Source organism: Setaria italica, chromosome V (assembly GCF_000263155.2).
Source record: "Setaria italica strain Yugu1 chromosome V, Setaria_italica_v2.0, whole genome shotgun sequence".
Classification (NCBI taxonomy): Eukaryota; Viridiplantae; Streptophyta; class Magnoliopsida; order Poales; family Poaceae; genus Setaria; species Setaria italica.
In genome coordinates, this window is record NC_028454.1 from 38,839,944 (window position 1) to 38,864,392 (window position 24,449).

General features: G+C 47.1%; 5 protein-coding genes across 6 annotated transcripts; 3 read left to right on the plus strand and 2 right to left on the minus strand.

The window, feature by feature from the left end:
• Positions 1–2,451: 2,451 nt before the first annotated feature.
• On the minus strand, positions 2,452–7,280 carry LOC101768691. Of its 2 annotated transcripts, XM_022826468.1 has the most exons (6): positions 6,996–7,280; positions 6,782–6,885; positions 6,529–6,592; positions 6,083–6,132; positions 5,513–5,585; positions 2,452–4,825 (listed from the first exon to the last, which is right to left on the minus strand). In XM_022826468.1, the coding sequence occupies exon 6, from the start codon at positions 3,223–3,225 to the stop codon at positions 2,491–2,493; it is 735 nt and encodes a 244-aa protein (XP_022682203.1). In that variant the 5' UTR covers positions 3,226–4,825; positions 5,513–5,585; positions 6,083–6,132; positions 6,529–6,592; positions 6,782–6,885; positions 6,996–7,280; the 3' UTR covers positions 2,452–2,490. The 2 variants fall into 2 exon arrangements, with proteins under 2 accessions (XP_022682203.1, XP_022682202.1); XM_022826467.1 differs by lacking the exon at positions 5,513–5,585.
• Positions 7,281–7,858: 578 nt separating this feature from the next.
• LOC101768969 (pentatricopeptide repeat-containing protein At3g13160, mitochondrial) lies at positions 7,859–9,705 on the plus strand. Its single transcript, XM_012846114.2, has 2 exons — positions 7,859–8,541; positions 8,619–9,705. The coding sequence occupies exons 1-2, from the start codon at positions 7,948–7,950 to the stop codon at positions 9,327–9,329; spliced, it is 1,305 nt and encodes a 434-aa protein (XP_012701568.1). The 5' UTR covers positions 7,859–7,947; the 3' UTR covers positions 9,330–9,705.
• A 3,432-nt stretch (positions 9,706–13,137) lies between these two features.
• LOC101753028 (pentatricopeptide repeat-containing protein At1g55890, mitochondrial) lies at positions 13,138–15,013 on the plus strand. Its single transcript, XM_004972148.3, has one exon. It carries the CDS (start codon positions 13,178–13,180, stop codon positions 14,603–14,605), a length of 1,428 nt encoding a protein of 475 aa, XP_004972205.1. The 5' UTR covers positions 13,138–13,177; the 3' UTR covers positions 14,606–15,013.
• Positions 15,014–16,726: 1,713 nt separating this feature from the next.
• LOC101769370 (pentatricopeptide repeat-containing protein At3g13160, mitochondrial) lies at positions 16,727–18,418 on the plus strand. The gene has a single exon (XM_004970152.3). The coding sequence runs from the start codon at positions 16,807–16,809 to the stop codon at positions 18,202–18,204; it is 1,398 nt and encodes a 465-aa protein (XP_004970209.1). The 5' UTR covers positions 16,727–16,806; the 3' UTR covers positions 18,205–18,418.
• Positions 18,419–21,595: 3,177 nt separating this feature from the next.
• LOC101769772 lies at positions 21,596–24,443 on the minus strand. The gene is made up of 2 exons (XM_004970153.2): positions 23,350–24,443; positions 21,596–22,445 (listed from the first exon to the last, which is right to left on the minus strand). The coding sequence occupies exons 1-2, from the start codon at positions 24,173–24,175 to the stop codon at positions 21,778–21,780; spliced, it is 1,494 nt and encodes a 497-aa protein (XP_004970210.1). The 5' UTR covers positions 24,176–24,443; the 3' UTR covers positions 21,596–21,777.
• Between the last annotated feature and the right edge of the window lie 6 nt (positions 24,444–24,449).

Consider the following 24,449-nt stretch of genomic DNA (forward strand, 5'->3'; position numbering starts at 1 on the left):
ATTGTATAGGACATACACATGGCGTGTACTAAAATAATATGTTCGTAGCTGATGAGCATTACAAACCTATAAATAATAACGCTTAAACATTTGGTATACAAAAAGAATATCAAGACATGGTTGACATTCTTCGAAACACTCCTAGAAAGTTAAGGACTTATGCAGATTAAATTTAATAAAATAATTTCTTTGAAACACCTACTCTCTAACATTCTTGATCATAAATAACCAACCAACGTGATATATGTTTCCTAATACGACTTTATTTGCAGCCCATTCAATGTCTTATCAAACATGCCAATTCCGAAGTCACGACCAACATGGGTGGCGATCTAGTCTATAGATTGATTGTCATTATATTGTTTAGGATTCTTTATTTTATTTATAGGCTGTGTGCATCCCGCTATGCACAGGCGGGTGTGTATTTCAAGACTTTGTATCATTTCGATGTAATGCTCTTGAAATTTAATACATCTTCCTTATCGAAGAAAAAAGACCAAGGTGATGTTTTTTCTTTATTTATCTATTTCACTTTCCAAGCCTTCTAATTTCAATAAATATATTTATTAGTTATATTTAACATGGACTTTTTGGATTAGTCTAGATTGTCATAAAATCCAACGATGTAAATTCTTCTTTTTTTAATTAATATGGGAATTTCTAGATAGGTTTGCTTAAGAAAAATAAGATGTTCACTTCCATTATAGTAACTACCACATGAATTGGCATCTCGTATATGCGAGCCGCCATTTGCACGCCATCGATCAGGGCTGCCTTACCACCCGACGCTTATTAATACTTATCTGTACTTGTCATATTAGTAATACTTACCTGTACCCACCATGCTCGACCTGCTGAGCTATCGTAGATTTTCATGAACTTAAGATGAAAACAAATTAAAGTCTATGGATGACTTTTGTGGTCTGTTCAAACTTCTGCTCAGTTTATCACAAATCTATTCTTGTTCTTACTCCTCTCGCAAAAGTTTACCATGCTAGCAGCTCAGCCTCGCTCCTCTGGATCTCCCTCTCTCCCTAGTTTGCTAAATTGCTTTGATCTATCCCGGTTGGACGCCCTGTATCTTGTCCCGGTTGTCCTAATGGTCATGAAAGTGTCTCCTAGTTATTTCTTCTTTTGTACCACGTATTTTCATATTCTTTTCACTGGTAATCCCTTGTGCTAAGAGGCCAATAATTAAACAATGTGATGCTCATAAAAAATCAAATAATGTGAAGAAATTAGTATTCTTCTCTATCCGCTATTGACCCTACTTCGTATGCTTCTTTCATCTTCTTTTCACTGGTAATCTAATTTGCGCAGGGGCTAATTAAGCAAACAATGTGAAGAATATTGTTATAGTCGCCATGCTAATTTTTCAAACTACCCATATTCTACATTTTTTTCTACAACATCTCAGTGTTGTTTGCTCTAGTTCCTTCTGCATATGCTTCTGTTGTATCTTCATTTTTCATCTCTATACGAAGCTCCTTTGCTATGATGTGAGTAGATGACTGTTGTCACATCCTCTTGCTGTGGAAGAATTCAATCAAGTGGCCAAAACAGATTCCATACTATCTGAGGCATCTGTTCCTCCCCTCAGCCAATGTCAAGGAAGCCACATCTTCCTGTGCCTCTCCTGCACCATATATCGCTAGAAACACCCAAGCAGCACGCTCGTCTGCATCGACGGATCTGCGGCATGGTCTTGGATTTGAGCAACGATTGTTGAAATCGAACAATCGATGGACCGTGGACGGTGGATGGTGTTGGGAGCTTGGGATTAACCATGGTGGCAGCTTGCGAGGTGAGGCGCGGCACGTGGAGGGCGAGGCTAGGACGAACGATGTCGTCTCGGCAAGAAGAAAGGTGATGTCATGTCAATTTATTTTTTATCTGAATGTTTCAATCTTGATTGGTTTTGGATGGACTCGAGGGTCTTTATTTTATTTTAGTTATGATAGAGAATCAAGTTCCAACCGAGGTTGTTTATTTGTTATATATATATATATATATATATATATATATATATATATATATATATATATATATATATATATATATATATATATATATATATATATATATACTTTTCCACATATTTAATTCCAAATTTACCAATTTATTAGTATATATGGACTCTTTTGGACTAGCCAACGCCGTTAGATCATCATAGAATCTGATGGTGCAAATTCTTTTCTTTTTGTAATTAACGTGAAAATTTCTAGATCCTCTCGGCGAACATGGTGGCTTCTTTTTAAAAAAAAAATTCAAGAGTTCCCGTTATTGTTCTGCCTTTTTTTTTGTGTGTGTATGGGTGTGTGTGTGGGGGGGGGGGGAAGACTCTAAGTCATACATGAAATAAGACCAACTCTTACAAGAATCTAATTTTTTAATAATAAAATTGAAATAAAATCTATTGATAAGTTTAATCATGAATCCTAATATCGGAACTAAAAATAACAAAATAGAACAACAATAGTGACAATGGAATCAATGGGGCAGGGATTTGATTCTGTTACTCCTCATTTTCCTCAAGATGACGATGTTCACAAGGGAGCCATTCAGCGTCGCATTCCTCACCTCCACGACGCGGGACTTCGTGAAGAGGCCAGCGACGGTAGAGAAACCGAAGTGCCGGTCGACGGCGATCACGATCGCGCCACCGCGTCGGACGGTGCGCTCGACCTCCGCCGCGAACCGGGACGGGAAGAGCGCGCCGGCGACCGCGCCGGGGTCGTCGGCGAGCACGATGTCGAAGGCGCCGTCGAAGAACGGGAGGTTGTGCGCGTCTGCTCGGCGCACGAGGGGCGGGAAGTCCACGAGATCGACGCCCTTGACGTCCCCTACGCCGGCCGCGTGGAGCGCGTCCACGGCCGGCCCCGCGCCCGCGGCGACGCAGAGGACGCGCGAGGACTCGCCGAGTAGGCGCATCCGGTGGAGCGGGGCGAAAGCGGCCGCGGAGAGGGCCGCGCTGTGGCGGCGCCAGCGCGGGGAGGCGCGGAGCTTGGCGAGGCGGATGTCGGGGTCCACGACGCGGCGGGATGCGGCGTCGCAAGAGGTGCGCGGGAAGGGCGCCAGAGATAGGGACGCGTACGTCGGCGATCCGGTGCCTCCGGCGAAGCAGGTCGAGGAGGAGCGGCGGAACAGGTGCAGCAGCGCCGCGGTGGCGACGGTCGCCAGAGCGATCGACACGCGGTTCAGCAGCCGCCGGACGTGCCCGTCCATGGCCGGTGCGGGGAGAGCGGGCCCTGATGCTGCTAGTAATGGACCGGACTGTCAAACTGGGACTAGAACATGAAGCGCGCGTTGCGCGCCCTATCATGTGATCTCAATTGGATCCTTACTACTACGTAAATCATTGAAGAACAGATCATTGAAGAACATTCGGCGTGCCTTGCACGACCTATTGTGTAAACAGTAGGAAGGGTTTGCATTTTAACAGGGACAAGAGCTTCCTCATAAAATGATATTAGGTAACTGAGTCTAAGTTTGCAAATGCCAGGTCAATAGTTTAAAAGGTTAAGCAGCAAAAAGCACAAAATACTTATTAGTTATCAAAATAATTATGCATTCGACAATACTGAAGTCACAACAACAACGCAGTAGTATCGTGTTGGCAGAAGGATTCTAAACTCCAATCTTCCTTGCGACTAAGCACCCTTGCTTGAACTGTAAAGGGAACAACCATCACAAGCGTTATTTGGTACTGTAATGAGGGCAACAATTTGGCATTCAGACTTGATTCTGACAATCTCTTCCTTTAGGTACTCTTCTGTGCCTTGGTTGCAGAGAAACCATCAGCTACATCCAACAGGGGTGATGCTTCTGACAGGGGAATGCATACGGGGAGACCATGTAACTACATGTGACAGAAAGAAACCAAAGAATGCATCTAGTTTTAAAATTTCATTTGTCCATTGGCTTAGTTTAGGAGCTTAAGCTATCATGTGTATGCGTTCAAGAAAAGTATATGCTTCAGTAATCCTTATGTCCTCAAAAAGCAAACTTCAGTTAGCGTTTAATCTTCAAATAAAATATATTAGTACATTGTATTGTAAACTATATACTTTGTAGCAAGCATTTCATTTAAAAAGAAATGCATTCTAGCTAGGAATCTCAATAAACTAAATTGTATGCTGGTATACACCTGAAAACTTTCATTTTTCTTAGAAAAATTTCTCCTATTAATAGGCTTTGCTTTCAAAAACATATGCACAACTCCACTTAAGCACTACCATAAAATCCTGTATGGAGCTATCTTAAATGCATTATGCAGCAAGCCAGCGGTTCAAGCCCCACAGTAACTTGTAGCCTGGTTTGATAACTCAAAACCTGAAGAAACGGTCATTGTGAATGTACACAAAACGGAACATTAACATCCTAGATACCACTCCTATCAAGTTTAATAAGGTTTACAACTCATGAACTAATTTAATTAGAGTGGAGATGCTTGTTGACAGTCTCTATGATGTCCTTCTATGATATGCAACAGTGCAACATCATGAGCAACTGTAAGAGAAGATGAGGAGCATTCGACAGGAGGACGAAGAAGATTAACGGAATGACCTGGATGATTGCTACCCCAACTCTGAGATTAGAGATTAGAACTACAGATTGGTTCCACTGCTCTGCTCCGACTTGTCCATATGTTCATGAAATTGCAGAAGTAGATAAATACCGTCTGCCTTGCTGGTTGCAGTGAGTTCATGTGTCTGAGAGCAGCTGCTACCTAACATTATCTGCTAAATAACACATTTCTATCATGGCATCTTGTCTTACATCATTCTCTCATAAAGCACAATTTGATTGGTGCAGAGCTCACATCCTGAAACAAAAAAAGGTGCCATGAATCTTAAGTTTTCAATTGTTCTTCCATGGCAATTGCATTTCTCTAATGCCCTTGTAAGACGTAAACACAAAATTTGTTCATTGGTTTTTTTTTCCCAGCTCAGGCTGCAATCTCAACGAAACCAATCATCATTCTTGTGTAGGTGAGCAGTTTTTAACATATCTATTTTATAACTCAGTTCTTGTAGGTGAAGAAGAAAGTCTGGAATAAACGCACGGAACTAAAAAAATATAAGCAGAGACTACAAAATACAAAGCTTTCAGGGAGCCAGATAAACTATTTACACAAAAAATGCCAAAAAACAGAGCTTCCCAAGACACCTTCTCAGACCACAACATCACAAGCCAAGCACGATTCAGGAAAAAAAACGAAGCACCATAGAAGCTCCTGCTTTCTGTAGCTACCCAACCAAGAAGCATGACCCAATGCACATAATCTAGAAGGTGATTATCTATAATAGCCACATCACTTTAAAGCAACCAATCTTGTATCCTACTCAAATTAGACATCTATACTGCAAGATAACAAAAGTGGTAAATTAACATTCAGAAAATGCATTGCTAATATAGAACATTCACAGCGACTTTGGACAATTCACAAATAGAGTTAACATGGACTGCAGTTACAATGACATGAACTTTCAATTGCTGAGAAAATACATACTTGTTCCTCCACTTTCAAGAGTTTAGCAAAGAGCTTTACTGGGCTGCATTCTTTAGTAAACATTTTTAAGCCCCTACAAACCAAAAGCTGATGTTGATTCTCTACAAGAATTACAACAAAAAACAATGCAGTGCAAATTGCTGTTCTAGCACTCTGAAGCTCTAAGGATCGCAGAGCAGCCGAGCCGATAAACCAAGAGTTCTGGACTGCCCACGCTGATCTCACCCTCCTAAGCTGACATTCTAACGTAGAGTCAACTATATTATCTTTTCTGTGTAAGATTGACATTGAACTGCACCATCATTATTTTGACCCTCTGCAAAGATAAGGCAACATGTGAACCTATCCACTTTCTAGAATCAAGACCATTCTACATTAAATCTCCTTTTCTTACACAGGAAGCATATCCAAAGTTAACTTGTCACCTCTCTAATTTCATTCAACATACAAGCATGCACAACAGAAATCTAGATGACTCAACCATAGCATGAAGAACCTTGCCTAAATGAGGTCAATTGAATCTTAGCAAAATGTAATTGTATCAATGTTCCTAGTGGAGCAAGGAAGTACCTTGTAAACTGCAATAACACCAAGCTACAGATAGCAGCTGACAGACTCTCCTTGCAACAGGAATAGAGAGAATATGTAAGTGCAGTTCAGCTAGAGCAAAGGAACTTGTCAACTTCAAGCATAAAGGGGATGAAAAAAATATGGGAATCACTGTGCTCTAAACGAAACACCAAATATATCGCATATGAAAGAAGAAAGGAGTCCCTCAAGCACTCCTATCCTTCAAAGAAAATGCAGGGATAAGCAAACAATCTTATCCAGATACAAGACATCTCAAGTTAGTGACATTTTTTTTACCATTAATATACTTGGAGGCCAATTACAATTTTCCACAGGATTTCAGTGGTGCAATGACTGATGAAAATATTAGAGGCAGGTTAATATCAAATGTTAAAACAGAATTGAATTGATTCAGTCATTAAGGCTACGCAGTATACTCCACTTACCAGGATTTGAAGAATGGCATGAAAGGGACTTGCCTTTCCTGTTCCCCACACTCTATATCATAACCTGATATAGAACAATCATAGTGAGATTTTGCATAAGGCAAATAATTCACAAGGTACCATGATAGTGTACTAAACAAGCTGTGGTTGTTGCATTTCAGTTTGATCACCCTATGCAGCCAGTATGTGGAATTCCTCCTACGTAAGTATCACATACGGATTGCAATTTAGTCAGAAACGTACACGTACATACCTCGCCTAAGGATTGACTTTTATGCTAGATATTCTCTTTTGAACCACTGCAAGTGAAATTAACTTGATCGAGCACACAATGAAGATTGCATTGCTGTGAGCAACCTAATCAGATGTAAGAAGAGCACGACGTCAGATTGGATTGGATAAGTTGCTCTCAATATATCCAAATCTTAAATGAAACTGTGGAAGGATGGTGGACGGGCCAAACTGACCTGATTTCCCAGGGTAGCGGCCTTGACGGCCGCAGCAGCGGATCTGGTCCACCTCCACCAACCGCGCCTCGACGTGAAGCCTCTTGATGTTCTGCGCGAGGGCGTCGCATGTCGACGAGGCATCAAGTCGGCGAGCCCACCCGCGGCCACGACGGGGAGCGGCGGCGCGGGCCGAGCAGCTCCTCCGGCCGCCGCGCGGCGGCGGACCGTTCCTGCCGCGGCCACATCCATCGCCTCGCCTCCCACAGTCCCACTCCGCACCAGCGAAATTTTTTTATTTCTATATTTTTTTATTTTAGTATTTTATGGCCTAATAAAAAATTTGCAAATCTATACTTCTACTGCTATTTGAAACCACGAATCCAGCTGCCACCAATTGAACCACTGGTAAGTTCTCCTGGGTAATATACTTTCAATAAATTATAACTAATTTATATGAACTCGAACGGAGATAAAATTTATATGAAAATATCGAGATGTACGAGTCGATTATTTAAGCACCAAGATAATATCAAATGAAAATTTTTGAAATAGATCTCACTACAATTTTAATTTATCTCTATTCAAGTTTATATGAATTAGTTATAAATTTTTTTGAAAGTGCAGCGAGGGAGGGAACTCGCTGCCGGTTCAACTTACGGGTTTAACTGACGGCCTTCCGTCGTTTCCAGCGACTGGTATTTGCAATTTTTTATTTAACCATATATTTTTGCAAAATATTAAAATAAAAAATAAAAAAAATCCCGCGCCAGCACCAAGCGATAAGATAAACGTTCACGGCCCAAATAGGCTCCGCCGCAGCCCGCAGGCTTCGCAAGAAGCCAAGAGCCCAAATAGGCTCCGCCGCAGCACGCAGGCATCGCAAGAAGCCAAGAACCTCTCTGGCCCTCTCTCCGACTCTGTCTCGCCGCAAACCCCACACGGCCACACCCGCCGTCGTTGTTACGCCCCCATGGCCATGGCCTCCCCCGCCGCCGCCTCCCGCGCCCGCCGCCTCTTCAGCATCTTCTCCTCCACCACTCCACGCGCTCAAGCACCCAAGCCCGCGCTCGCTCCAGCGCCTTCGCCCGCGCCCGCGCCGGCGGCCGCGCCGGACCAGAATGCGGCAGCCGGCGAGGCGGAGGCGGAGGCAAAACCCAACGCGGGGCACAACCGCCGGAAGCGCCTCGCCAAAATCCTGCGGGTCATCTTCGAGGAGCGCAATCCGGACAAGCTGGTATCCCAGTTCATCGCCGCGTCGACCGCATCCCCACGCTTCCGCGACAACCACCGCGTGTACGAGGTGGCCGTGTCCCGCCTCACATCCTTCGGCCGCAACGACGCCGTCGCGGCCCTCCTCGACTCGCAGAAGCCCTTCCTCAAGGCCTCCAGCGAGGACTTCGCGGCGCGCCTCGTCCGCCTCTACGGCCGCGCCTCCATGCCGTCCCACGCCGCTGCGACCTTCCTTGACCTTCCCCAGAAGCACAAGTCCGTCACGGCCTTCAACGCCCTCCTCGCCGCCTACGTGGACTCAGGCAACTTCGACATGCTCGTCGCCGCGTTCCAGGTGATCCCATCTTTACATCCTAACGCTATCCCAAGCGAATAATCTTACAGCATACTCATCATCGGCGTGCTGTGCAGAAACCCGGCCTCTCGACCGCCCTCGACGTCATCCCGCTCATGGAGAAGTGTGGTCTTACCCCCGATGGGATGTCTTTCAACAGTCTGCTTAATGGGTTTTACAACAATGACCGTTTTGATGATGCCGAGAAAGTCTGGGAGATGATGAAGGACAGGAATGTTGAGCCGAACACAAAGAGCTATAACGCAAAGCTGCGGGGTCTGGTTGCCAATGGAAGGATTGAGGATGCAGTTGCTTTAATTGAGGCGATGCAGAAGGATGGGCCTAAACCTGATTCAGTGTCCTACAATGAGCTGATTCGAGGGTATTGCAAGGAAGGGAGGTTGGGTGAGGCCAAGAAGGTATATGATGATCTGGTAAAGAATGAATGTGCACCGAACAAGGGGACATTTGAAACTCTCGTACCACATTTTGTGGAGGCTGGGGAGCTTGATCTTGCTCTAGATTGCTGCCATGAGATCTTTAGTAGGAAGTGCAGAGTGAAATGCTCATTGCTGCAGGGGGTAGTGACTGCATTGGTTGCTGCATCTAGGGTGGAGGAGGCTACCAGGATTGTAAAGCTTGGGTGGAAGAACAACTATCCTCCAAGGGGTTTGAAGATGCCAGAACTTATTGAGAAAGACAAAGCTGTAGAAGCTGAAACCGATTGCGATAATTTTCTACCGTATGAAGAGGGGAGCGAGGAGGAATTGGAGTCTAAAACTGCTTGAGGGTCTCATGAGGATATACATTCGTAGAATCGTAGGTTAGCCATTGATGTGTCATGATGCTATGCTGATGCACACGGTGCCTGCTTTACTGTTTTGTTGGTCTGATAACAGAGGTGCATTTAAAACTGCAGTCCTCTAATACTTAAATAAGATAGTGGTTATTTTTCTTTTGTGCTACAATATGCTTAGGGGGAAAAACATCTATAATTTCTTAGAGTATATTTGTAGTAATTGCTTGTGTTGCCTAGAATGTCTATCTTGAGAATTGAGAATTTTTGTCACATGGCAAGAGAAGTGTTAACTTTTAGATTTAATGCCTTTTTGTTCTGTAACCATTCTTAAAGGTAATGTTTTATCATTGATTGCATTTGGAGGAGTTTTGTGGTGCATCTGAATCATAATGGACTGTTCGTTGGTAGCAATCCTATGAGTAAGTTTAAAGTACCAATGTAAAAAGGTATTTAATTTGGTCTATTATTATACCACTGTTCTATTTGACAAGAAAATAAACATATACTCCCTAATTGACGACTTCGAGTTTGCTATGGTATCTGGACATTTCATATCTCATGGGAGGCTTGGACTTACTTTTAGATCAGCCTTTGTTTTTTTGTTACTAGCGTCATAGTGTGTCAAGCTAGAGGCTTATATTTTCCACTCCACTGCAGAACTGATTCATTTATATTCACGCCCATTTTTTTTCTTACTTTGATCAGATCATCTTATTTCCTCATGTAACTTGCCATTAGAACAACGAATTGACAAGTATTACTGGATGGTGCACTAATTACCAGTTTGTCACACTTTAGATTAAGGTCTTAGACTAGAAATCTGGAGGCGCGGCAACATCTTTGAGCTGGCTAGTGGTAATTTTGCGTGGGGTCCAAAAGATTTAGAATTTGACGGAGAAACGATATAGTAGTACACGTTTTGTCGTACAATGAATGGGGGCTGGCTGTGCACTCTGTATGAGGGGGGAAATGTGGCACAAAAAGATCACCTAATTCCATACAAAATCTCCATGCAGTGGCATATGGGTGATGCCCAAGATCTTTGCAATGATCTTGTTTCTTCACGGCTTTATACTTGTAGTATTGTCCAAACTACATAAACGATGTAAGATCCTGCTATTAGTAAAATGTGTTGTACCCTACATGGACTTCAAGCCTATGAGAACACGATGAAAGTGCAATATGTGAATAAGAACACAGGCACACAGCCATTCATCAAAATATAGAAGTCTGAACTGAGAAGGCATTGACTAAGCTGGTTAGTTTGGATGTATTTCACTTGAAAGCAGACTCCAGTTATCCCGCACGCATACTAGCCTGAAACCATGTGCAGTCAGCTTTCCTGCAGTATAGTATTACTAGCAGATAATGCAAATGCTCTATTTGAAGATATCCTGTGGTGAGCAATGATCCACCACGGCTAGTGGAAGATTGGACTTGAAGTTCAGGAATCCGATCAATGCACCCAAGCAAATTTTTTGATCGTACAGAGAAGAGCGGCACCAGGCCAACAGCGGCCATGGTGCCACTGCTAAGAGCTCGAGAGTATCAGTCTCTCAGACATTTTACATCAAGCGTTTGGTGAGCAGTAACTGTTGAGGGTGAGCAGAGCAAAGGAACAGAGAGGAAGCCACAGCTTGCAGCGCGCTCCCTTACCAGTCTCGCCGGACTGGAGATGAGAAATTGATTGTAGCAGGGGAGGAGCCATGTTGTCTTCCTTCAATTTGCCCCCTTATCAGCGTTCGCTGCCTCCCTGTTTCCTCCTCCTCTTGTGGCTGCATAGCCAGACGCCGCGGGGACGCATCACCTTATGGGCTCGTCGCCGTGCGCAGCCCCGAGCAGCTGTCGTGGCCTCGCATCCTCGTTCTCAGTGGAGGGGGCCCTGGCTTCGGGTTCCTTCGCGTCGGGCTGTGGGAATGGCTTCTCCATGCTGCTCTTCCTCCTCGGCATCTTAAGCAGCGACGATGGAGGCGAGGCGCGGGGCGTCGCCTGGATCCGCCTCGGCGCCATGCTGTACGGGAATGGGAGTGGGTCGTGCTGCTCGACTGACGACTGCTGGCAAAGCCAGGGACGGCCATAGCCAGGTCGTGCGTCATCAGGAAAGGTCGGGAAGGTGCTTGAGGTGGACGGCTGGACCCACTGGACCGACGGCTCGATTTGAACTGACAGTAGATCTAACGGAGGATATTTGCTGCCGACGTGGCCCAATTCCTGGCATGAGCTTGAAGGCAGAATTCGGACATTAAAGTAAAGATGCAACAGTTAATGATAATGAGGGGAATGCAAATGCACTCCCAGAATTCGGGGCATTTTATAAGGCTTGCCTGGAGGAAAACCACACGGTGGCACACAGACGCTGACTGAAGAAATTGGATGCGTGGTCTCCGTCGGATAGCTGACGAAGAAGCACTCCCACAATTTGTCTACGGACCAAGCTACAGACAATCAGTTTAAATAACTACCCGTTATCCAATGGCAGTTAGCGGCAAATGTCCAATATGCAACATCATCAGCATGTCAGGTTCAGTTTCTGGGATCGTATCATTATCTGAACTGGGAAGAGATTTAGAAGGCAAAGGTGGTTGTACAGATACTTAGAAATGCGGGATGCATGTTTAATCCATTTTTCTACTACTTGGACCAAGCTTTAACCATATCAGTGAGCATCATATTAATACAGTGACACTGTAACAGTGTGCATTGTGCAGCACAAGGGGACCAATAAAGTGAAGGGAACTCTTCCTAATCTCTTTCCAGCAGATTGCATATTAGAGGCATTATCAGTTAGAAAATGAACATTTACAGGACCAACAACCCATACAAATAATCTGAACAGATATTCATCTGTTTTAGAACTATCGGTGGCATCAACTGACTTGAGGAAAACCATACCCTGTGTACATTTCACCAAGAAATTGATGAGTGATCCTAAGACTACCCTCAAAACCAATGGAGGCAACTGAAAGACTAAAGTTACAGAGCACCTAAGACTATAAATTACCACAAATATGAACCAAAACTAATACTAAATCTGAAAGAGAAAAATGTAGAGCGGCTATGTGGTACAATTGATACCAATTTTAACTAATGTTATGGGCAGTTCAGGGTAACTTAATTCCTTCAAAAAACTGAACCTAGTTCAGAGCAACTAAATTCCTTCAAAATTGAACTGAGATCATTAGACAAAGGCATCACCTTTTTGCTGCAAACAGGAGCTCCTAGAACTGTAGACCTCTTTTTTTTCCGTCAGAAACATTTTTTTCTTCAGAAACTTGCAGCTCCTTTAGTAACATCAAACCTTTTATCTTATTTTTCAATAAAAAAAACTTATCTCCTACAGTCAGTATCTGAGGCAACGAAGGTCAAAAAAAAAACACGAGAGCTCTGTCTCTAGCATAGTTGCATTAAAATCAATTCTTCAGATTCTGAAGTTTTAATGATACATGAAGAACATGGGCGCTGAGGTTCATAATCCTTCAATTTAAAAGCCAACAAAGTGAAGAAACTAACCTAAACAGCTGCACATTTTGTCTCCCCTACTATATTCAAGGCCTTGATTTTACGATTCATGTTCAAGATTTTTTTTTTAGAAAATGTTCAATATCTTGTGATTCAGATCTTGACAATCTACCATTGACGATGACCTTGTCGCGCGGTCGGAGAGCGGCCCCGAAGCCGTGAGCCCACTGGGGCGGTCCTGCTGGGCTACTGGGCTGTAAATTTCCGTCACAGCCCAATTAGACTGTGCAGCAAAACTGCAAACACCTCCGCCCATCTCGCCGTCGTCTCGACGCAAACCGCACCTGCGCCACCGTCGCTTTGCGCCCCCATTTTGCCATGGCCTCCCCCGCCGCCGCCTCCCGCGCGCGCCGGCTCTCCGACATCTTCTCCTCGACCACGCCACGCGCCCAACCACCCAAGCCCAAGCCTGCGCCCGCTCCCGCGCTGGCCCCGAAAGTGGCCGCCGCCGCCTCCCGCGCGCTCCGGCTCTCCGACATCTTCTCCTCGAACACACGACGCGCCCAACCACCCGCACCCGCGCCTGCGCCGGCTCCGAACGTGGCCGCCGGCGAGGCGGAAGCGAAACCCAACGCGGGCCGCAGCCACGCGATGCCAATCGGCAGAATCGTGAAGGCCATCTTCCAGGAGCGCGATCCGGACAAGCTGGTATCCAAGTTCATCGCCGCATCGGCCGCGTCCCAGCGCTTCCGCGAGAAGCACCGCGTGTACGAGGTGGCCGTGTCCCGCCTCAAATCCTTTGGCCGCTGCGACGCCATCACGGCAATCCTCGACTCGCAGAAGCCTTTCCTTGAGGCCTCCGGCGAGGACTTCGCCCGGCTGCTCGTCCGCCTCTACGGCCTCGCCTCCCTGCCGTCCCACGCCGCTGCGACCTTCCATGACCTTCCCCAAAAGCACAAGTCCGTCATGACCTTCAACGCCGTCCTCGCTGCCTACCTCAAAGCCCGCGACTTCGACGCGCTGGCCACCGCGTTCCAGCAGATCCCGGCCTCACACCCAACCATTGTCCCCAGTGTATACTCTTACAACATACTCATCAGCGCGCTGTGCCAGAAGCCGGACCTCTCTGCCGCCCTCGACGTCATCCCGCTCATGGAGAAGTGTGGTCTTACACCTAATGAGGTATCTTTCGGCATTCTGCTTAATGGGTTCTACAGAAATGGTCGCTTTGATGATGCCGAGAAAGTCCGGGAGATGATGGAGAGGAATGTTAAGCCGAATGTAAAGTGCTACAATGCAAAGCTGCGGGATCTGGTTGCCCAAGGGAGGATTCAGGATGCAGTTGCTGTAATTGAGGCGATGCAGAAGGATGGGCCTAAACCTGATTCAGTGTCCTACAATGAGCTGATTCGAGGGTATTGCAAGGAAGGGAAATTGGAAGAGGCCAAGAAGGTATATGATGATCTGGTAAAGAATGAATGTGCACCAAATAGGGGCACATTTCATACCCTTGTATCACATTTTCTTGAGGCTGGGGAGCTTGATCTTGCTCTAAATTGCTACCATGAGATCTTTAGTTGGAAGTGCAGAGTGAAATGCTCATTGCTGCAGGGGGTAGTGACTGCATTGGTCGCTGCATCTAGAGTGGAGGAGGCTACCAGTATTGTTAAGCTTGGGTGGAAGAACAACTATTCTCCAATGGATTTAAATCTGCCAGCACTAATTGAAAAAGACAAAGTTGTAGAAGCTGAAATGGATTGCCATAATTCTGTACCGAATGATGGAGGGGAGCGAGTTGGAGCCTAAAACTTCTTGATGGTCTGATGAGGATATAAAAATGTAGGTTAGCCATTGATATGCCATGATGCTATGACGATGCAAACAGTGCCTGCTTTACTGTTTTGTTGGTCTGATACAACAGAGGTGCATTTAAAACTGCAATCATCTAATACTTAAATAAGATATATATTTACAGTAATTGCTTGGTGTTGCCTAGAATGCCTAGCTTCAGAATTGAGAATTTTTGTCACATGGCAGGAAAAGTGTTAATTCTATTAGATTTAATGCTTTTTGTTCTGTAACCATTCGTATTTATCATTAATTGCGTTTGGAGGAGTTTTGTGGTGCATCTGAATCATAACCACTGTTCATTGGTAGCAATCCTGTGAGTAATAGTCTAAAGTACCTATGTAAAAAGGTGTTTTATCTGGTCTACGATAATACCCCTGTTCATTTTTTTGTTACTAGCATCATAGTGTGTCAAGCTAGAGGTTTATATTTTCATCTCCACCTCAGAACTGATTCGTTTAGAGTCACACCCATTTTTTTTCTTGCTTTAATCAGATTCCCTCAGATAACTTGCCATCAGAACAACGAATTGACAAGTATTACTGGACGGTGCACTAACTACCAATTTGCCACACTTTAGATTAAGGTCGTATTTTTGCAAAATGAATGAACTTATTATTTAGATGCAACAGTGAATATTAATGAGGGCATGCCAATGCACTTCAGTGCGGCAGAACGAGCTTCGTTCAAAATCTGCACACAAATCTCAGTTGGGGAATGGAAGACGGGGCTTCAGGAAGGACAATTGTTTGGATGGTTCATGATTGTGCACCGATGGACATATAGCCCCGGCATGTTATAAGGCTTGCCTGGAGGCAAATCACACGGTGGCACACAGACGCTGACCGAAGAAAATGGATGCGGATTGCTGACCAAGAAGCACTCCCACAATTTGTCTATGGACCAAGCGTTTAAATAACCAGAGGATGCTGTCCATTATCCAATGGCGGTTAACAGTATACAACATCATCAGCATGTCAGGTGCAGTGTCATGTGTCAGGGATCGTATCATTATCTCTGAACTGGGAAGAAATTTGGAAGGCGAAGGTGGTTGTCCAGAGTGGAGTGCTAAACTTTAGGAGTGTCACATTGGATGTTCGGATACTAATTAGAAGGACTAAACATGATCTAATTATAAAACTAATTGTAGATCCCTATACTAATTCGTGAGACGAATCTATTGAGCCTAACTAATCCATGATTAGCACATGTTTACTGTAGCAGCACATTATCAAATCATGGACTAATTAGGCTTAATAGATTCGTCTCGCGAATTAGACTCCATTTGTGTAATGGATTTTGTAAATAGTCTATATTTAATACTCCTAATTGGTATCCAAACATCCGATGTGATGGGTACTAAACTAGGTGTATCCAAACACCCTCTTAGGGGGTGTTTGGGAACACCCTGTTAAAGTTTAACACCTATCACATCGGATGTTTGGATGCTAATTAGGAGTATTAAACATAGGTTAATTACAAAACTAATTGCACAGATGGAGTATAATTCGCGAGACGAATCTATTAAGCCTAATTAGTCCATGATTTGACAATGTGGTGCTACAGTAACCATTTGCTAATGATGGATTAATTAGGCTTAATAGATTCGTCTCGCAAATTAGCACAGGGTTCTGCAATTAGTTTTATAATTAGCTCATGTTTAGTGCACCTAATTAGTATCCGAACATCCGATGTGACACTGTTAAAGTTTAACACCTCGTATCCAAACACCCCCTTAGACATGCGGGATGCATACTGAATAGTACATTTGTAATGACAGTTTTGTCTCCAGCGTACCGAGTGGCGTTAAAAAGAATTCTTCAGATTCCCAAGCATTAATGATACATGAAGAACATAATCCTACAGTTTAAATGCAAACAAAGTGAAAAAAAAAGACTAGCCATTCGTGAGTATAGAAACTAACCTAAACAGCTGCACATTTTGTCTCCCCTGCTATGATTTTTACGATTCATATTCAAAGATCTCATGATTCCGATCTTACCTGAAGACAATCCGCGAGCCCACTGGCGGACCTGCTGGGCTGTAGTAAATTTCCATCACGGCCCAAATAGACTCCACGCAAACACCTCCGCCGCCGGTCTCACACAGTCGTCTCCACGCAAAGTCGCAAACCCCACCAGCGCCGCCGTCGCGCCGCCATGGCCTCCCCCGCCGCCGCCTCCCGCGCGCCCCGGCTCTCCAGCATCTTCTCCTCGACCACACCACGCGCCCAAACACCCAAGCCTGCGCCCGCTCCTGCGCCTGCGCCTGCACCTGCACCGGCCCCGAAAGTGGCCGCCGGCGAGGCGGAGGCGAAACCCAACGCGGGCCGCAGCCACGAGAAGTCCCTCGGCAGAATCGTGAAGGCCATCTTCCAGGAGCGCGATCCGGAAAAGCTGGTATCCAAGTTCATCGCCGCATCGGCCGCGTCCCAGCGCTTCCGCGAGAAGCACCGCGTGTACGAGGTGGCCGTGGCCCGCCTCACATCCTTTGGCCGCCACGACGCCGTCGCGGCAATCCTCGACTCGCAGAAGCCCTTCCTCGAGGCCTCCACCGAGGGCTTCGCCACGCGCCTCGTCCGCCTCTACGGCCGCGCATCCATGCCGTCCCACGCCGCCACGACCTTCCTCGACCTTCCCCCGAAGCACAAGTCTGTCATGACCTTCAACGCCCTCCTCTCTGCCTACGTCAACGCCCGCGACTTCGACGCGCTCGCCACGGCGTTCCAGCAGATCCCGGCCTCACACCCAACCATTGTCCCCAGTGTATACTCCTACAACATACTCATCAACGCGTTGTGCCAGAAGCCGGACCTCTCTGCCGCCCTCGACGTCATCCCGCTCATGGAGAAGTGCGGTCTTACACCCAATGAGATATCTTTCAACACTCTGCTCAATGGATTCTACAACAACGGTTGCTTTGATGATGCCAAGAAAGTCTGGGAGATGATGAAGGAGAGGAATGTTGAGCCGGATGCAAAGAGCTACAATGCGAAGCTGCGAGGTTTGGTTTCCAAAGGGAGTACTGAGGATGCAATTGCTTTGATTGAGAGGATGCAGAAGGATGGGCCAAAACCTGATACAGTGTCTTACAATGAACTGATTCGAGGGTATTGCAAGGAAGGGAGATTGGATGAGGCCAAGAAGGTATATGATGATCTGGTAAAGAATGAATGTGCACCAAATAGTGGCACATTTCATACCCTTGTGCCACATTTTCTTGAGGCTGGGGATCTTGATCTTGCTCTAAAGTGCTGTCATGAGATCTTTAGTGGGAAGTGCAGAGTGCAATCCTCGTTGCTCCAGAGCGTTGTGACTGCGCTGGTTGCTGCATCAAGGGTGGAGGAAGCTAAGAGGATTGTTGAGCTTGGGAGGAAGAACTACTATCCTCGGAAGGGTTTGAGAATGTCGCCACGCACTGGAGACAACATGGGTTTGAAGATGCCACCACCTACTGGAGAAGACATTGATGCAGAAGCCAAAACTGATTTGGAAGATTCTGCACCGGATGAAGAGGGTGAGGGGTGTGAGGAGGGAGAGGATTCTAAAAATGCTTGATGAGGATTGTAGGTTAGGCATTGACGTGTCATGGTGATGTAAACTAAAGTTGCACTACTGTTTCGCTGCCCCAATACATCAGAATTGCATGTATAATTGCTATCCTCTAGTACTTCAATAAGAAATGGTTTATTGCTTCTCTGCTGTAATTGATTTGTAAGAAAACAGCTACTCATTTTATATAATATTTATATGAAGACCTTCTTCCCTAGAATTTCTAGCTTTGGCATGTTTGTCACAGGGCATCTAAATTGTTAGATGTATTTGTTTTACTGCCTTTTTCCTCTAATCATTCTTGAACATTGTGCAGGCTTTATACTTATTTGCATATCCTGGTCTTTTGATAATGCATTCGCTTTTGCAAGCAAGTAAATATATAACTCATTTGTTAACTTGATTGAATACTTCAAGTTTGGAATATGAAATTCCTATCTCGTGGAGACTTAATGTCACATTGTCACTCTACATCAGCTTCATTTTTCTTAGCCATAGTGTGTCAAGCTATCAAGTAGGTATTTTGTATCTCTAGAGCAGAATTGTTTCACTTTTAGTCATGGCCATTTTTTCCTTCTTTGAATAGATCATCTTATTCGCCAGACAATTTACCCTAGCAAGTGAATTAACGAAATAAAGGTATTGCAGGATGATGAACTAACAACTTGTTAAACTTCAGATTGCTGTTTTCAAGTATATGGTAGAGGTTGCTCCAGCAGGTCTTTTGATTGAGAATACATGAACTTAGGTATTTAGCACTAGCAGGTTGGCTGCACGCTGCAATGTGCTATGGCTGGCTAAGCTTTGAGATGGTCTTCAGGACTGTTTCTAGAGTTAAGTTAGAATCAAGAATGAAGACAAATGAGGCATTATCTGATGAACTGTGTCGAGCAGATTAAAAAGGGAGGTCTCAAGATCACCAATGAAATTTGTTTTTCTTGTTCATTTTTTTTGCACATTTTTCAGAGTTGTGTTTAGTTTTTTTGATAAGTTTTACAAATTTATGCCAAATCTGGTGAAAAAATGAAAAAAAAACTCAAATCTGCTTATCTACCAAAAACAAAATGAAGTTATTGCATAATTCAAAGCATCAAGTTTCGAGATAAATCGCCTTCCCCATTTACCAGAAAACACATGGCAGCATATGAAAGGTATTCAATAGTTAATTTCTATATTAAAAGCTGGCTCAAAACTCGTCTCAACCAGTATTTCTGCCAGCACTGCTTACTTTTGTGTGCTGTTGGGGTTTAGGTTTGTTGTTATATATCTGTGTCCATGCCAGCACTGGAGTATATTGGTAAGTATCAGCTCTAGAATCCGGACTAATCTTCATTTTCATGGCTTCTGGCTTCGTGCCACAGCCCACAGCGCAAGATCTCTTTATGGGAAGTCATTGGAAACTGTAAAAATATCTCAACAAATTTGTGGTACAAGCCTTCAGGTGAGCTCCCTGATCTGTCATGTCCAAAACCTGTGTTCTAAATATTTTTATCTCACCATTTGTGGGGTATGTCATCTCGAATTTCCTTCCATGGATAAGCATAAGCTGATGACATCCTTTGTCTATTTACTATGCCCTGTTTTCTCTCTGCCATCTTAATACCCATTCCGCTCTACAAACTCCATCATTTTGCGATTATTTTGTTTCTGAATCCTCCTTGTTGCATATCTAACTTATGGCCTGCTGTATTTAAAAAGATTCATCTATCTATGGTACCTAAATTTATGTCTAGATGGAGAAATTAAGTTGAGATTCAGTCACTTCACTTGCTACTGCTTGTGGGATGTGGCAAAAAGAGAGGTACAGCAACTGAAAGGATCCGTTTGCATAGAGGGGCTTTTATATTATAAAACTGTAAGAATTCAGTCCAAGCTTTGGAGCAATCCCGAAAACTGTAAGATGAAGCAGTTAGAATTACTAATTCTGTAATAGTGTGTCATGGCAGTGCCACTATGCTGGTGTAGTAACGGCATTGAGCCTAAGCTCTGCCCTACATCTGAAACACAATAGAAAATCGAGCATCAGGCAATCTCTGGCTGCTATATCACGCAACAAAACGCCCTGCTTAGCAAATACAGTAGCAAGTCTCTAGCTCCTCATTTGCCTTCACGGCATCGTGCGTAATCAGCCGAAGCATCCAGCAGGCAACAAGAAGTTGGGCAGCATATAGATGCGATTTTAACAAAGATGGCTACTATACTAAAACCCCAGTTGGAGTGGAATGGAACAGAAGGCTCCAAACTTTCAAAATCGCTGTCAATTGCACGTAGGTTTGGCAGGTGGAGACTTTCGGGCGCATCGCGATTAGCGAGCGCGCTGCGCGGAGGAACATGGATTTGAACACGGAATTGTAGGCGCGTGCGAGTGCGCGGGGTCGTGGTCAATGGAGCGGGGATTAATGATGGCTGGGCTGTGCAGCAGCTGGTGCCTGGTGCCCTGGCTGTCCGGGACGACGCTTGATAGAAAAATGCAGGTAGTATTAACTCTGGCGCTTAGCACTAGGAGGTGTGTTAATACGGCGTCTGGTCAGGCAGGTTCGTCGTTTGATGACCCGGTAAAATTTACTACTATACTGTAGTAGACCATGATGCTGATGCAATGGCGAGTTTTGTTGAAATAGATGCAAAGGCCACTGAGCTCCTGGAGTAATTGGTAACGTTCACGGCCATCCCGTTCCCGGCGGCAGGTGCTCGGAGGTCTGGAGGATGCTGACAACTGACAAGCGGGGACCGAGATGGGGCCGCTGTCTGCAGCAGTGGCGAGCTCTATGGTGGCGACTGGCGAGCGGCGGCGAGGCTGCTTGCTACTGTAGTAACGTTTTTGAGCGGCAGTGGCTTCATGAATGCCGTTCGCGCAGCAGGCGGCGGCCAGGCCATGGCGCGCCAGAAAGCCGGCGTCGCCCCGACGGGCTACTGTTGTCACAGACGCCAGGACAAAAAAGCGCATTCAATGTCCGGTTCAGGCGGCCGGTAGCCATCGATGTGGCAAGGACATGGCGTCGCTGCCGCGTGCCTCGGTGGGCGCGGCGCGGACGAGGAGAACCAGCGTCAGCAGTACTCGCGGTTGCCTGCCACTGCCGCGATAAGATTTGCTGGCTACTATCAGAGGGTTCAAACACAGGTCTGGACAAATTTTGAATGAAACAAACAAAAGGTGGCTGATGGCTGTACCCAACGACCATTCAACGGAGCAGGGGTTGGTGCTACAAAGTTTGAACGCGAAGTTGTTTTGTAACCTACCGGGTACTAGTCTATTGAGAGACGACCATGCCGGTTGTCAAAGTGAGTGATCTGAAGTCTGAAGATGAACTGTATACTCTGCTTGAGGCAGAGCACGACTGGTTCGATGCCGTCTGCTTAGCTGCTCTGAACTCTGAAGACGATGCCCACGAGCACATGAAGGCATGCACGCATAGCCCACAGTGTTATACTACTACTAGCTGTTAGCTGAAACAAACGGCAACAGAGTAGCAACCGAGACGCACGACAAAGAGCAGAACATAACAAAGGAAAAAAGAATGGTTAATTACTAGTAACAATGAGATGAGATGGTGTGGTGTCTCTAGCTCTGCCATGCTACTACGGTTTGCAGATGACCACGAAGCACGGGAGCAGCGCCCTCGGGTTCAGCAGGTACAGCTCCTCGATGTTGGAGTAGGGCCCGACCTTGCCGGCGAGCGAGTCGAAGCCCGTCTGCCCCGCGAACTCCCTCAGGTTCTCCAGTGGCTTGTGCACCCGCCCCGCGATGACCCTGCACACCAGCAGCGCCTTGCGCGGCGCGGCGGCCGGGTCCGCCCCGTCGTCGCCGCAGGAGGCGGGGGGCGGCGCCTCGATGGACTCGAACGCGCGGCCGCTGGTGGAGGTGGTGAACACGCCCACGCCGGCCTTGCCTTCCTTCCTGGCGGAGAAGCCGTGCCGGATGATGCGGCACACGGCGCACCTGTCGGAGGCGCAGAGGCTGCTGGAGGCGCCGGAGCCGGCGCCGAGCGCGCACGAGAGCGTGGCGCCGTGGAAGCGCAGCAGCTCGTTGCCGTCGGCGAGGCAGCGCGGGTGCTTCTTGGGCAGCTTGCTGGCCTTGAGCTTCACGGCCTCGCGGTACTCCTCGAAGCGGGACAGCGTCCGCTGCGTGTTGTGCACCTTGAACACCCGCTCGATCCGCACGCAGCTGCTCTCCGACTTGAGCAGGCTCGTCCGGCAGATGATCTCCACGATCTTCCGCGACGAGTCGCCTTCCACCAGCTCCGTCACTGCACACAAGTAGCCGGGTTAGATGGAGAAAGGCAATTCCACATGTTCTCCCTGTTTCTGAAGTTCAAGTTGCATGAACAACGAAACTCCAAAAAAGGAAGAGCAAAATATAATGTTCTTGAAAATTGAAGCTTCTGGTTACTGCTTTGCAATTAAGAATCCTATGAATGGCTTGTCCAGCTTAGGGGGTGTTTGATACGAGGTGCTAAACTTTAACAGTGTCACATCGGATGTTCGGATGCTAATTAGGAGAACTAAACATGAGCTAATTATAAAACTAATTGCAGAACCCTGTGCTAATTCGCGTGACGAATCTATTAAGCCTAATTAATCCATCATTAGCAAATGGTTACTGTAGCACCACATTGTCAAATCATGGACTAATTAGGCTTAATAGATTCGTCTCACGAATTACACTCCATCTGTGCAATTAGTTTTGTAATTAGTCTATGTTTAATACTCCTAATTAGCATCCAAACATTCGATGTGACGGGTGTTAAACTTTAACACCATGGAGCCAAACAGGCCCTTAATGAAGAAAAAGCATGGAGTCATTGAAAAAGTTGGAAGCGTGCTGCAGACTACGGAACGCAGAATCCAGCAGAATCTGATGCTACAGACGAGCAGTAAATGAAAAAGTTGCAAGCATGGATTCGCAAAAAGAGCAAAAAGTTTGGATTAACATGAACACGGCGGTGAGCCCCGGACTCTCTGTACCAGGTAGTTGCAAACCTTTTGCGGTAAAGACGCGGCCGGCAGGAACTAAAGTGCCACCGGCACCGCCCATCGCCCGGACGGCGTGAAGATCCACGGGGGACTGTGTGTACCACCAGCAAAAGCTGATCTGTACGACGGGAGATGCAATGCAATGCGGATGCAGATGTCAGCAGCGGACGGCCTCACCTGCATGCTTGGAGAGGTGGTGCGCCTCCAGGGCCTCCCACTTGCCGAAGTGCTCGCCGCACCGGTGGCAGCTGAGCCCGCCGGAGCCCTTGCCGGCGCCGGCCTTGGCGGTGTCCTCGCAGGACGCGCGGTGGCCGACCGCCAGGGAGCCGTTCCGCTCCAGCAGCACGTTCGGGGACCTCGGCGGCGTGCAGCGCACGCCGCCCCGCATGGAGCCGCTGTACGGCAGTCCGTGGCCGGCCCACGCGGGTCCCGGCGTGCCGGGGCGGAGCGTGCCGACGAAGGACGACACGACGCCGCCGTCAGATCCCCCGCCGCCGTCGGCGTCGTGCGCGGCGGCGGTCCCGACGGCGCCGAGCCCCCCGCATCCGCCGAAGCCGGTGATCTTGAGCTCGCAGCGGGAGTTGGTGCTGAGCACGACCTCGTGCGCGATGGGGTTGAGGAACTCGCTGCTGCCGATGGACCGCGGGCTGCAGCTTGGCGGCTGCCCCGGGTGGCGCTTGCTCCCGTGGATGACGTCCCGCAGGTTGGCGATGGAGCGCGAGCAGCCCGACCGCGGGGCCGCGCGCTTGGTCACGATCGACGACAGGTTCCCGCCGCCGCCGCCGACCGCGGCGGGACCGGCCTTGGCCCGCGGCACGTGGACATCCGATGGCTCGGAGCGGCAGTGTAGCGACCGCTTCAGCGCGAACCACACCGTCGGCGGCGGAGCCTTCCCCGCCGCCGCCGCCGACGCGGCCTTCTCCTCCTCAGCCCGCGCAGCAGCAGCAGCAGCTCCGGGAGCAGCAGCAGCTGTGGCGCTCCCGCGCCGCCTCCTCTCGCCCATCGAGTCGCGGGGCGGTGGCGCGCAGCTGCGTCGTCGGTCGCTCGCCCGCTCGCTCGCTCGGTCAAGGTCACTGCATTACTTGGGGCGGCACGCTTGCGCCGCAGAGCGGCATCCGAAGGCAGCGAGGGAGGGAGGCTGGCGGGGGGGCAATTAAAATCCGCCCTGGGATAGTGTTGGGTTGGGCGGGCGGCAGTAAAGGCGCGCCACCAAACCAAACTCGTGCTCGCTGCGCTACACTGCTGGTGTTTCGCAGGCGCCCTGGCGTGTGCCCGCC

What these genes read in the sequence shown, in the direction of transcription:
- LOC101768691 (XM_022826467.1), bottom strand. Translation starts at nt 3,225, where the DNA reads ATGGACGGGCACGTCCGGCGGCTGCTGAACCGCGTGTCGATCGCTCTG.
- LOC101768969 (XM_012846114.2), top strand. Translation starts at nt 7,948, where the DNA reads ATGGCCATGGCCTCCCCCGCCGCCGCCTCCCGCGCCCGCCGCCTCTTC. An exon ending in TGCTCGTCGCCGCGTTCCAG is followed by an intron (nt 8,542 to 8,618) that starts GTGATCCCATCT and finishes CGTGCTGTGCAG; the next exon opens with AAACCCGGCCTCTCGACCGC.
- LOC101753028 (XM_004972148.3), top strand. Translation starts at nt 13,178, where the DNA reads ATGGCCTCCCCCGCCGCCGCCTCCCGCGCGCGCCGGCTCTCCGACATC.
- LOC101769370 (XM_004970152.3), top strand. Translation starts at nt 16,807, where the DNA reads ATGGCCTCCCCCGCCGCCGCCTCCCGCGCGCCCCGGCTCTCCAGCATC.
- LOC101769772 (XM_004970153.2), bottom strand. Translation starts at nt 24,175, where the DNA reads ATGGGCGAGAGGAGGCGGCGCGGGAGCGCCACAGCTGCTGCTGCTCCC. An exon ending in CCACCTCTCCAAGCATGCAG is followed by an intron (nt 22,446 to 23,349) that starts GTGAGGCCGTCC and finishes ACTTGTGTGCAG; the next exon opens with TGACGGAGCTGGTGGAAGGC.